Here is a 12527-nt window from a genome sequence, read left to right as displayed (position 1 = left end):
CCGACAACTCAGATTTAAGTTAATACAAAACATAAACATTGTTCAAATGCTCCTAAAGACCCAGCCTGACAAGATCTACAGACAACTATGTCCTAGTTGCTTGTTCCTGACAGACAACTATTTGTTAGGGCCTCTAAAGCTTTATTCTAGCTTCACTTCCCTAGCAAGCAAATACCTTAAACACCTGTCACATACGTTAAAATAAAGTCAATACATAAAATGTAAAGGTGAGCATACAAGTTTGATAATAGCATATAGAGTTCGAATAGTTTACGAATAACCAGCACGTGCACAGAGAGAAATGATGCATGTTAATTATCGACATGGATCTATCGATACCAACGACTGCGGGTTGACTGTCCGAGACAGTTCGCAATACATGATTACCACCGTAATCCATGCAAGTAATTGTCCTTAACAACCCCCGTGAGAACGGGTGCTGAGTCCAAACTATAGTACTACGTTGCTAAGGCAGGTAGACAACATTCCACGTGTAAACATAACAACAAGCATTCATTTAGTCACGTAATACATGCAATCGGTTAGCGTTCAAATAGTTTGAATAGTGTGTTCGATTGTGATTTTGATAAGTAACGTATGTAACACCCAAAAGTGCTAAAGCAAAAAGGGATTCGAGTATACTCACAGTGGTTGATTATGGATTGAAGGGAGCGCTGAGAGTAGGGTTAGCCTGAATAGTTCGATAGTATAACAATGAGTAACGCGGAAATGCAAACAAGTGTGAATGGGTCGAATAGCCTGGTCGATCGAACAACAGGTTCGATTGAACGGGCCGTTCGTTCGGTTAACAGTCCTGTTCGATCGGCCGGTAGGCTCGATCGACTGGGCCATTCGAGTGGATTGTTTCTTCCTCTGATGTGTTTGTGTATGATGGTTTGAACTTTTGAAGTTTTCGTTGTAGTATTTGAGAACACTGAAGTGTTCTTACCTTTCAGGTCGATCGAATGGTCTGTTCGATCGGTCGGCTTAACCGATTGGTTAGGAACTTCAGAAGTAGTTCTCAGCAGGATGTCACTCGATCGAACAGCCTGTTCGATCGGCTGGCACTCCATACTACGAACGAGTTGCAAAATCGATTAAGTGCTGAAGCATAGTATCTCATGATCCGAAGAGTAATGTTTACCAATCGATTAGCATATTCGATCGAACATCACCTCGTCAATAGCATGCTTCATGAAGTTTGAAAAGTGTGAAACCATGTGCTAGCCGATCGGCTGGCCCGGCCGATCGGCTGGTATGTTCGATCGGCTGGGCTGTTCGTTCGAACAGCCTAGCCGTTCGGCCAACATTTCTGACCTGGTCGGCCTTTCGTCTAACACTTGGCTGTTTTGGTTATTTTGATATGATTTTGAGGTATTTCGACGACGAGTTAAACCATAGAACGTGGGTTCTTACTTGCTGCACCGGTTCGGACAGGAATCACCCAAGTCCGGCCGGTGAATTGTTTGGAACGGTAGTTTAACGTTCAACCCGAAATCGGTGAAATGTCTAGATCTATGATAGATTTTAGTTTGTCTATGTGGAAATCGGTTAGATATAAGCTATTCATGGTTGAATGAGGCCAAAGTATGATGTTCTTCAAGAACACCATGATGACATCATCCAAGAACACTTAGATCTTGGTGATTTCACGGTTAGAAATCAAGTTTTGAAAGATAGAAAGGTGAAGAATCGTGTAATGATAAAAAACGTACAAGAATTAGAGTGAAAACTTACCGGAGTTGAGAGAAATATGAGAAAAGGTGAAGATTAAGGGCTGGTTCGGTCAGAGCTTTCCAAAAGTAGAAAAAGTGACAATGACAGGGCTATTTATAGGCTCCAAAAGAGGAAAGTGGTAACCGATCGGCCAGGGTCTCCGATCGGCTGGGCTGCTCGATCGAACAGCATGTTCGATCGGCTAGCCTGTTCGATCAGTGATTCCTGTTCGATCAGGAACCCCTTTTTGAGTGTTTTGCGACGATTTTTGATATTTCGATTTCGATGGACGATGATACGAACACGATAGAGTTCCTAATCGAATTACTTTCAGTCCCAACTACTATATCTAACATACAATCATCTTTAATTCACCGTTCGACTTCGATTTTTGATGGAGTTTGATTGCTTTTCGAGTTTCGATTCGAGTTTCGATTGATTCGATTGAATACCACACAAAACATTAAGTAAGCATGCACAAGTAACACATAAGGCACACACACACATATAGCAATACCAAAATTCGCATAATTCGAGGCTCGAGTTCGATGATTGATTTGATTAACTTGATTATCGATTGATTAGCTTTATCGCATTGTTACTTCCTACTATTCACAGTCGTAAATCGGTCGCATTGATTAGACATTCGGTCACTTTATTTAGACAACACTTACTCCACATAATACAAAAAGCAAAAAGAACTATTATCAGTCAAAGAAGTCTAAGTTGACTTGGACTTTGACTTTGACATTCGAAAACACAGGGTGTTACAACCAGGAAAGTGTTACAGGACCATAATTGGACATAAAAGTGAGGGGATGACCTGGCTAAAGAGAGTATTGTGTGGTGTATTGTCGTCTACATAAATGGAGGTTTGAAAACTACAGATTAAATGTTGATGTTAATTTTAAAGCTGAAATTTTGAAATTACCCATGGGTTTAACAACGGAAATAACAAAGAGATGACAGAAGAGGGTACATTGATGTCAATTAGAGATGTGGGGTACTGATGAATTTTCAAAATAGGAACTCAAGGTGTTAGTTGAGGTATACCGTAGGGGCTTAAACTAACGTTTACTCAATATATTATGTTTTACCTATCTAGCCTCATTGCATCACATAAAATTTACATCATGTGATTAGAAGCTGGTACATGACAATTGATTACTTATCATAACTTGCATCCTAATGTGAATAAAGCTAGATAAGCGATGAGAAGTAGATAACCAAAATTAGCACTTAATATAGCTATAAAAGCATATCACACCTAAAAAAATAACAATGTTTATGATTATTTCATCTAAAATATCTTGTTCCTATTATGTTTGTAAAAATAAATAAATAAATTAATTTTATTGAAAATATTCTATTTTTTTCGATTTAATGTATTAAACTTTTTTGTTCTTTTGAGGGTTATTTTGCTAGTTTTGTTAAAATATTCAACTTTTTGGAATTTTTAAACATTTTTGTTTTGTGTGTGATTTGCACTTCTATAAAATCTCACTATTGTTTGGAATCCCTTGAATTTCCTAACAAACATATTTCATGCAAACATTAAAAATTTTGTCTTGTAAAAAGAAAAGAGTATTTGTAAAAAGAAAAGAGTATTGTTAAAAGATACACATGTGTTTTTTTTTTTTTTGATATAAACGGTATTAAACAATATTCTTTTAGAATTAAGACATACTTGTCATTTATCACATATGACTTTTATAATAAACTATGTACAATTCAATATGACACATGGACGTGTTAATTACACAACACTTTTAAATAGAAAATCACAAGGTTTGTACAAACAACCATACTCGATGTTGTAAATTAAGATACAACAAAAGATAGAAAAAGATAAGGTTTTTAAATATATAACAAGCAATTGCACTTTGTTTTAAAGATGTAACAAAACACTTTATGATCAATAAAGGTTAGGTTCACTTGTGAACAACTTGTGTGAACTAATCCTAGTCCTTGATTATCAATACACAAGTGTAAATCAATGAACATGATTTAATAATAAAAATACACTAGTGTATTTTATGATTTAATAATGTAAATCAATGATCGGGATTTGTTCACTCAGTGTTTACTCTAGAATCCCACCCTAATCAATAAATACACATATTTACATGATACATGCAGTTTTTATTTAAAACTTACTTGTCCTAAAGACCTCTGTCACAATATCACACATGAAGTCAAGTAGTATATGTATATATTTGTGGCATTTTTATAATCACTAACAACCATCACTAGTGCTCTAGTGGTGGTCACGAGTATTTAAGTTCCATCTATGGTGGACTCGGATGAGTTTTCCCTTCCAGGTCTTAAATTCGAGTTTGAGTGATAGGGGTTTCTTAAGTAGTTTAAATTGGGGATATACTGTTCACTAGGGCTGTTCATTTTTATCCAAAACCCGAAACCCGACCCGAATTCAAAGCCACCCGAACCCGAATTAGCGAATACCCGAAAAACCCGAACCCGAGAAACCCGAACCCGTCCAACCCGAACTTTAAATGGTCCGGTTATCGGGTCACTTTTTCCAGGCCAAAAACCCGAACAACCCGACCCGAAAAACCCGAAACACGAAACCCGAAAAAAAACCCGAACATTTATTGTTTTTTCTTATAAAAGTGTTTAGATTTTGAGTCTTTAATAGATGGAACACTAAGTTTTGGGTTTTTTAAATATTATAATAGCATATTGTCAATTAATCTTTGAACTTTGATAATACTTATAAAGTAACAATATGAATTTTGATGATATTTTGTAAAAAAAAAAAAAACATTTATTTTCATTTTACATCTAAACCCGAAAACCGAATAACCCGACCCGAACTAACCCGAACCCGAATAACCCAAACCCGACTAACCCGAACTTTAAATGGGTTGGTTATCGGGTCAATTTTTCCCAGAGAAAAACCCGAACAACCCGACCCGAAAAACCCGAAACCCGAAGAAAAAACCCGATGAACACCCCTACTGTTCACACCTTAAAAAAAAATGTTTTCAACTATAGGCTGGAATAAAATAGAGTGTAGGTCTCATTTGCCAGCGAATTCCCGTTTTTCTATGTATAAAAAGTTAAAAAAAGAAAATATCTCAAGCCAGCCACAGCTGTGAAATAAATATGAAACAGGTTAAAAGTTTAACCTAACCTCTAATATTCAGGCTTCTGCGCCGCTCATCCTCTCCTCTGCTACCGTCGTCTTCATTCAAGATCACTCATCCACCGTCCGTTACAGGTATCACGTTTTTTTCTATTATTATTTTTTAATTTTACTTATTTTCTCCACCTAAACTTTTAATTTTCACGGAAGAATGATTTTTTCTTGAATAGAGATAGTGTTTATTTGATTGATCTATTAATTGGTGATGAAATTGGTATTCACGGTGACAAATTTGTGTACTAAGAGAATCTAGGAGCTATAAACGCCATTTATTTGTTGGAATTTGACCATCTATTTTGCATTTAGTTGTTTTTGGTGTTTTGCAGTGTGTAATATCTGTTGATATTCTGTTATTTTTTACAATTAGTTAAGTTTTTGTTGGATAATAGCAAATTTATGGAGTCAGTGTAAGGTGAATGCGAATTTTAATAGTTTGGGTTTTGGATAATCCACTGGTTAGTGAGCTAAATAAAGAGAGAATTTTGGTACCTAGAATTTACACACATTTTAGGGCTTTTTTCCTTTAGGATATCTGGTAGATTCGAAGCAGCTTTGCGAGGTGTTGAACTGTTGATTTAAGGGAGATAGCTACACACATCTTCACATTATAAAATATAAACATTAAATACTTTTTGAGTGGCTGTAAATGAGCATGTCAGCATGATACAGCACCTTACGTCCGTATTTTGTTTTATGTGAACAATATTGACAAGCAATAGAGAAATCTACGGAGCATGTTAGGGATTCGGGTTGCACACACACACACACTATCTAAACTGCGGAAAAGTAGAAAACACGAGCACAAAAAAGTTTACGTGGTTTGGTTACGTTGTGTAATCTACGTCCACGGGCTGCAATTCTGCAACCAGGATTTATTGTTGCTATGCCTTTCACACTTGCGAGGAGTTACAACTTACAAGTACAAGAATGGATATAAATAGAGATACGTCTAGGGTTTATTACTCTCGGAACAAGAAAACTAAACATGCTCAAAATCTCAAATAAAAAAGACAAGGGCCGGCCCCAAGCTCCCTTGTCTTCGATCCCATCAGGTTCATTGCTGCATTTTAAGGACTAGTAGAAGACTTGAATTTACCCATCTCACTTGTTAAAAAGGCTATATGCTGCTGTGTACTTCTTTGCTAGTGTTGTATAAGGTGTGCAATGGAAGTTACAACTAAGATTTTAACAAAATGAATAGAAATCATGGTTTCTGAGTCTTTAGGTAAGGCAACCAGGGAAAAAGATCACATACAGTAGGTGGAAGTTTGTGACTTGTGGGAATTTTTTTTAGTTGGTAGTGATATGCAAAAACATGCCATGTCTGGTATTAGGATGATGTGGTTATGTGAAGCATACTAACTATATATAATGTAAATATATTAAAAGACGCTATCCCACAGGGCCGTCTCCGAAAATCACAAAAAAAATTTTGGCCCTGTTCGAGATAAAAAATTTGGGCCCTATTCGCAAATCTTCACATAACATAAACTCATCAATCATTCAATCATATATATATATATAAATACTAAAAAAAATAAAACTGGAATCAAATACTTGGATACCTACCAAAAAAAAAAAAAAAACTGGAATCAAATACATGGATACCTAAATTAAATTGTTATGGGTCACAACAATAAGATATTACAATAATCATTAGTCGTAACTCATAACTATCCAATTATAATATAATATCATGAGCGGTGCATTATCATGAATGATTATAAGTTATAACAGTCTAACAGATTAACAACAAACAAAAATCAACATAACAGATACTTATCGATCACAATACCTCCTGGCTCCTGCTGAATCTGCGGATGATGATGAATGATTATGATGTCCTGAAAGACTGAAACTGCTGCGATGATGATGATGATGATGATGAATATCTGCGAATCGCGATGATGATGATGAATCTGGCTGGCAAACCGTTGTGTTCGATCAGAAATCCCTGGTGCATAACCGCGACGTTTGGTTTCCTGAGCGGCAATTGTATTATTGATTTGGGGCCCGACCTGTTATCAGTTATGAATTTGGGAACTTTTTACAAAGGTTTGGGCCCTGTACTGATTTGGGTTATATAAAGAATATTTAAAATTTTTGGGCCCCCTAATGATTTGGGCCCTGTTCTCAAGCCCACCCCGCACCTGGGGATAGCCGGCCCTGCTATCCCATCTATAGACCTTTATGATCACGATTCATTGGTTGTCTTCAGGTACATTACCATTTTTGTATCCTCATGATCATGATTCATGTAGAGGCTACCTCAAGTAGGACTCGTAAGTTGTAAGTCGTAATCATACTGAAATCGTTGACCTCTTCAAGTAGAGTTTTGAGGGTTTCTTATTAATGCACCAGGTCAATAATTTGAGATGAAGTAAAGACTAATAAACACTGTGAAGTAGACCCGTTGCACAAGCATGGGGACTAACCCAAGCTTGTGAAGAGCAGAAGGTGCACGGTGTTTTGAGTTTTGTTTTCAACAGGCTAAATCTGCATAGTGATGGAAGTAGTGTGTGGTGTGCTAACTTTTATCAACTCATTCTTTCGTAGTAGAATTTTGACAACAATAACATTGATTGAATCTCAATAAATTCATCCTTCTCTTTTTCTAGAAGCTCAACCAATGCCTTTACCAGAAGTTTAAGATCAAAAGGCTTGTCACTTGTATTGGTAGAGAATCATAGGCTTAAACGTCTCAGTCTGAAGTGAGCTTGGAAGTCTTGTCATTCATGCTAGAAACATCAGAATTAAAACTAGTTTTTTCAACTAGGTCTGTATATAAAGTGAAGGATATTAAATTAGCACAAGTAGAGTTATGCACTTATGAGATTTACACGAACCATGATGAAGTGATGGGTGGTATACTAGTATTATCAAGAACATTATTTGTGGATGTAGCATAGTTCTATACTTCTATTCTTCGGCGGTCTAAACCATAGTTATCAATTGCGACCATTGCGGGCGCAATAGCGAATAGCGATGCGAATAGGTAGATGAGCGCTAAGTTGCTGTAGCACCTGAAAAGCGGGAAAATAGCGTCATTGTAGCAGGATTCCGACCACGAATTCCGGCTCCGGTGCTGTAATTTCTGCCGGAAACCTACCGGAAGTCAGGAAGAAGAAGAGAAGAAGAATAAGAGCGGCTGCAGTCTCAAGTCAGGAAGAAGAGAAGAAGAATAAGAGCGGCTGCAGTCTGTGTTTTAGCTTTTTAGGGTTAAATAATCTTTTGGATTTTAACCTTTAACCCCTCTATCTTTTCACTAGTTAACATATAGTCCCTAAAACTAATAAAAAATTACATAAAAATGTAAAAATAGTTTGTGTATTTTAACATTTAACCCCCTCTATCATCACTAATTTACATTTGATCCTTAAACTTCAAAATCTATACGTAAAAAGTATAAAATTAACATGATATATATATATATATATATAAAATTACAATTAGCTATTTTTTATTTCTTAAATTTTTAACTACCTTATCGCTAAACACAAAATAGCGGGCGCTATTTCGTCGCTATCGCTACGTAGCATATAGGTATCTCGTCGCTGTTTGTCGCTATTCGCTATCGATAACTATGGTCTAAACTCTTAAGGTATTAGCAAAATATCCAAATATAGTTTATGTGATTGGCTTTTGCTTTGGCAGTTTTGCGTGTTATATTTGAATTAGCAACTCCTAAAACCATATTAGTGACTGGTCAACTTTCAAGCGTATTTTTGTTTTTATGACAAATCAGTTAATATTAAGCACTGTTATTGTGCATTTTTGAATTGCTCATTGGTTGAGTATATTCTCAATTCATGTGCATTAACTTGCTGCAGGCATAAAGGAACAGGAAAATAAATCTCGGTCTTGATAATATTGCTATAAATTATTCTACAACATCCGTATTAGCTCTCCTTTGACAATGCATGAACATAATTTATGTATTTTTGATTTCTCGACCTTAGTAGTTGCTCTTCCACCTCTTTTCTTTGCTATTAATTGCATTTAGAAGCTAGATACAATTTTCCATATATCATCTGGAATCTAAATATTGGAAGGTCATTGATTCACTGATTTTCCCGTTGAATTTGCCTTTTGAACCCTTTGAGCCATATATCTAACTAATGGCACACGTTCTATCACTTTGTCACTCCGTTTCTCCTTTGCATTTGTTTCAATCTTCCCATTGTTGTCTTCTTTCTTCTGTAAATGCATCTGGCTTCTGTCTATCAATCCCAGTTGCTGTTCGAGCTTTTATTCTTAAAAATATAAGATGCCAAGGACACGTGCAAAGGCGAATGCAAGTTCGACACCTGTCAAGATCGAAGAACCGGTTCCCAAGATAGAACCAGAAGAACAGGTGGACTTTGACGGGGATATCGAGGAGGAGGTTGAATATGAAGAAGTCGAGGAGGAAGTTGAAGAAGAAGAAGAGGAAGAAGTTGAAGAAGAAGTAGAGGAAGAAGAAGAGGAGGAAGAAGAAGAGGAAGAGGAGGAAGAAGAAGAGAAAGATGAAGAAATGGAAAACGTTGAAGACGAAGAAGATGAGAAGGAAAAACATGAAGAACTTCTTGCACTTCCTCCGTATGGTTCAGAGGTCTATCTCGGTGGAATTCCGTTAAATGCATCTGAAGATGACTTGAAAGAGTTTTGCGAATCTGTAGGAGAAGTCACAGAGGTAACTCTCTCTCTCTCTCTCTCTCTCGTGCTATTCGATATAATATATATCTATATTGATGTTAACAAACGTATAACAGGTCCGGATAATGAAAGGCAAAGACTCGAGTGAGAATAAAGGCTATGCTTTTGTGACCTTCAGGACTAAGGAGTTGGCTTCTACTGCCATCAAGGAGCTTAATAACCGAGAGTTGAAGGTATTGCAATAGTCTTAAAACTTTTTATAAACAATATTAGGCTGTTTATAAGTGGTTTAAAGTGCTATCCTAGCATTTAATGATGCTGCATTCGATTAAAATTTTTGCATTTCTCAGGTATTTGACGACACATTGTTGGTTTTTACGTAATTTCAGGGTAGGAGGATCAAGTGTTCAACGTCCCAAGCGAAACATAAATTATTTATCGGTAATGTTCCTAAAAATTGGACACTGGAAGACATGGAGAAGGTTGTCAGAAGAGTTGGACCAGGCATTGAATCCGTAGAGCTATTAAAGGTTTGAATAGGATTAATTCGATTGTATATGTATACCTGCGTGTAATGTGCGAGCATCTAATATTTTTTTTTTGTCTATTTTATTACAGGATCCACAAAACTCTAGACGAAACCGTGGTTTTGCTTTTGTCGAGTATTATAACCATGCCTGTGCAGAGTATTCAAGACAAAAGATGTCAAACCCTAAATTTAAGCTTGACGATAACGCTCCAACCGTTAGCTGGGCTGACCCAAAAAATGCCGAGTCCTCAGCTTCTTCTCAGGTGCTTATAACTTGATGAATATTGAATACTTTCCCCGTTTTCAGTTATAGTTTACTCACGTCATTATTTCATGTTTATTTTAATTCAGGTTAAGGCAGTGTATGTGAAAAATTTGCCAAAAAACGTAACGCAGGAGCAGTTAGAAAAGATATTCGAGCACCACGGGAAGATTACAAAAGTTGTTCTTCCTCCTGCAAAACCAGGTCATGAGAGGAGTAGGTTCGGTTTTGTTCATTTTGCGGACCGATCAAGTGTGTTGAAGGCTCTTAAGAACACGGAGAAGTATGAGCTTAATGGTAACGATGATGACTGGTTAACTAATACTTGTGATGCTTACCAGAAAAAAATAATAAAATTAATTTGACACGTTTGGGTTTCATTAGGCCAAACACTGGAGTGCTCCCTTGCTAAACCGCAAGCGGACCAGAAATCGTCCGGTGGATCTTCAAGCGCACAGAAGGCTGCTGCTATACTTCCGAGCCACGCTCCTCGTATCGGTTATGGTTTGGTTGGTGGTGCGTATGGTGCTTTGGGTGCAGGCTATGGTGCTCCAGGGTATTCACAGGTGCACTTTTTTTTTTTTTTAATTTATATATATATTATATATTTAGTTTACATATAAAGGCAGACACACACTTAATCTTTTATACTAGTAACATTAACCGCACGTTGTGGCGGAAGTTTGGTCAACACCGGTTCGGTTCATTACGGTATCGATATGATACCGGCACCCGAGTATAACAACCGAAAGAGAAACATAAAATAAAGTTGTTAGAAAAGTTTATGGAAGTTTAGGGGTTGTTTGATAACTTTATTAAAGTTAAGGGTGTAAGAAGTAAACTTAGTAAACTACAGGGGGTGAAAGTGAAAAATCACTAAATGATAAAAAAGGAATTGGTATAACAACCGAAAGTGAAAACTCAAAAAAAAAGTCGAAAGAAAAGTTTATTGAAGTTTAGGGACTATTTGATAACTTCATTAAAGTTTAGGGTGTAAAAAGTATATTGACTAAACTACAGGGGGTGAAAGTGAAAAATCACTATTCAAATCCACACCTTTCAATATATAAAGTAAATTACTTTTTGAGTCCCTGTGTTTTAGTGGTTTTAACCACTTGATTCTAAAATCAAATAGTACGTCTCGAGTCCCTAACCGTTCATTTTATAACATTTTGAGTCCCTGTGTTTTAGTGGTTTTAACCACTTGAGTCCAAAATCAAAAGTACAACTGTACAAGTGTTAAAAAGTTGGACTCAAAATGTTATAAAATGAGTGGTTAGGGACTAAGGGGGTCAAACTTTTTGATTTTGGATGCAAGTGGTTAAAACCATTAAAAACAGGGACTCAAAAAAGTAAATTACTCTAATATATATATATATATATATATATATATAATTTTTTCTATTAGTTGATGATTTTGGACATTTTTAACATGTGGGATTACATTGATCAGTTATCATATTTCCCTTTGTTGATTTATAAAATTCTATTGTACCACAGCCTCTTGTTTATGGAAGAGGACCTGCGACAGCGGGCATGGCTATGATGCCGATGCTTTTGCCCGATGGAAGGATTGGCTACGTTCTGTAAGTTAACCAATTTAAAGCTGCTTTATTCAAGTTTGGTGTTGCCTACAACTGATGTTTTTAACTCGTGGGTTTTTGTTTGTGTCAGGCAACAATCAGGTGTACCTCCGCACACCCCACCACCCCCGCCACAACAACATAGAGGAGGTGGTGGTGGTCGCAGTGGCGGTGGTGGCGGCGGCAGTGGTGGTGGAAGCAGTTCAGGTGGTGGTCGAAGACGTGGTGGTAATGACAGTGGAGGCCGAGGACGTAGCCGCTACAACCCTTATTAGCTTTGTAGCAAAAGTCTAATGTTAATTGATGTTGGGTTTTAACTTTTATGAAACAAGGAGCACTTATTTAAACATGGAAGAGCTTGAATGATTTAACTTTGCTTTAACATCTGTCCTGGTTTACATGGATTGGCGTAAATTATACACAACTTCGTTTGTTATGTGGAAAATACAAGGATTGTTTCGACGCTTAAAGCGGTCATAGTGAGAGGGTGAGGTATCAGTAAGGGTTTCAGACATTCAATATGGGTTGTTAACATATATATGCTGTAAAGCGGCGATTGTTTTTTATCTAATATACAAACATCAGCGCTAAGTGTTCATCAACGACGATGGATAGTAACTGAGTTACTGATGGTAT

At 36.7% G+C, this 12527-nt stretch overlaps 1 protein-coding gene across 2 annotated transcripts; it reads left to right on the top strand.

Annotated features, from left to right (window-relative positions):
* Window positions 1-4802: 4802 nt before the first annotated feature.
* Window positions 4803-12277, top strand: LOC110904745 (heterogeneous nuclear ribonucleoprotein Q). 2 transcript variants are annotated; one of them, XM_022150599.2, is made up of 9 exons: window positions 4803-4957; window positions 9116-9554; window positions 9634-9750; window positions 9907-10047; window positions 10136-10309; window positions 10398-10605; window positions 10693-10874; window positions 11809-11894; window positions 11983-12277. In XM_022150599.2, the coding sequence occupies exons 2-9, from the start codon at window positions 9150-9152 to the stop codon at window positions 12164-12166; spliced, it is 1497 nt and encodes a 498-aa protein (XP_022006291.1). In that variant the 5' UTR covers window positions 4803-4957; window positions 9116-9149; the 3' UTR covers window positions 12167-12277. The 2 variants fall into 2 exon arrangements, with proteins under 2 accessions (XP_022006291.1, XP_035839383.1); XM_035983490.1 differs by having other exon boundaries at window positions 4810-4957; window positions 8713-9554.
* Window positions 12278-12527: the final 250 nt, after the last annotated feature.

Source organism: Helianthus annuus, chromosome 14 (genome assembly GCF_002127325.2).
Source record: "Helianthus annuus cultivar XRQ/B chromosome 14, HanXRQr2.0-SUNRISE, whole genome shotgun sequence".
In the NCBI taxonomy this organism is placed as follows: domain Eukaryota; kingdom Viridiplantae; phylum Streptophyta; class Magnoliopsida; order Asterales; family Asteraceae; genus Helianthus; species Helianthus annuus.
Note: the sequence above shows the minus strand (reverse complement) of the source record. Positions and strands in the feature narration are given on the sequence as shown.

Coding starts and splice junctions, on each gene's coding strand:
- LOC110904745 (XM_022150599.2), top strand. CDS start 9,150: ATGCCAAGGACACGTGCAAAGGCGAATGCAAGTTCGACACCTGTCAAG. Junction 10,048..10,135: donor AATCCGTAGAGCTATTAAAG/GTTTGAATAGGA, acceptor ATTTTATTACAG/GATCCACAAAACTCTAGACG. Junction 10,606..10,692: donor GGAGAAGTATGAGCTTAATG/GTAACGATGATG, acceptor GGGTTTCATTAG/GCCAAACACTGGAGTGCTCC.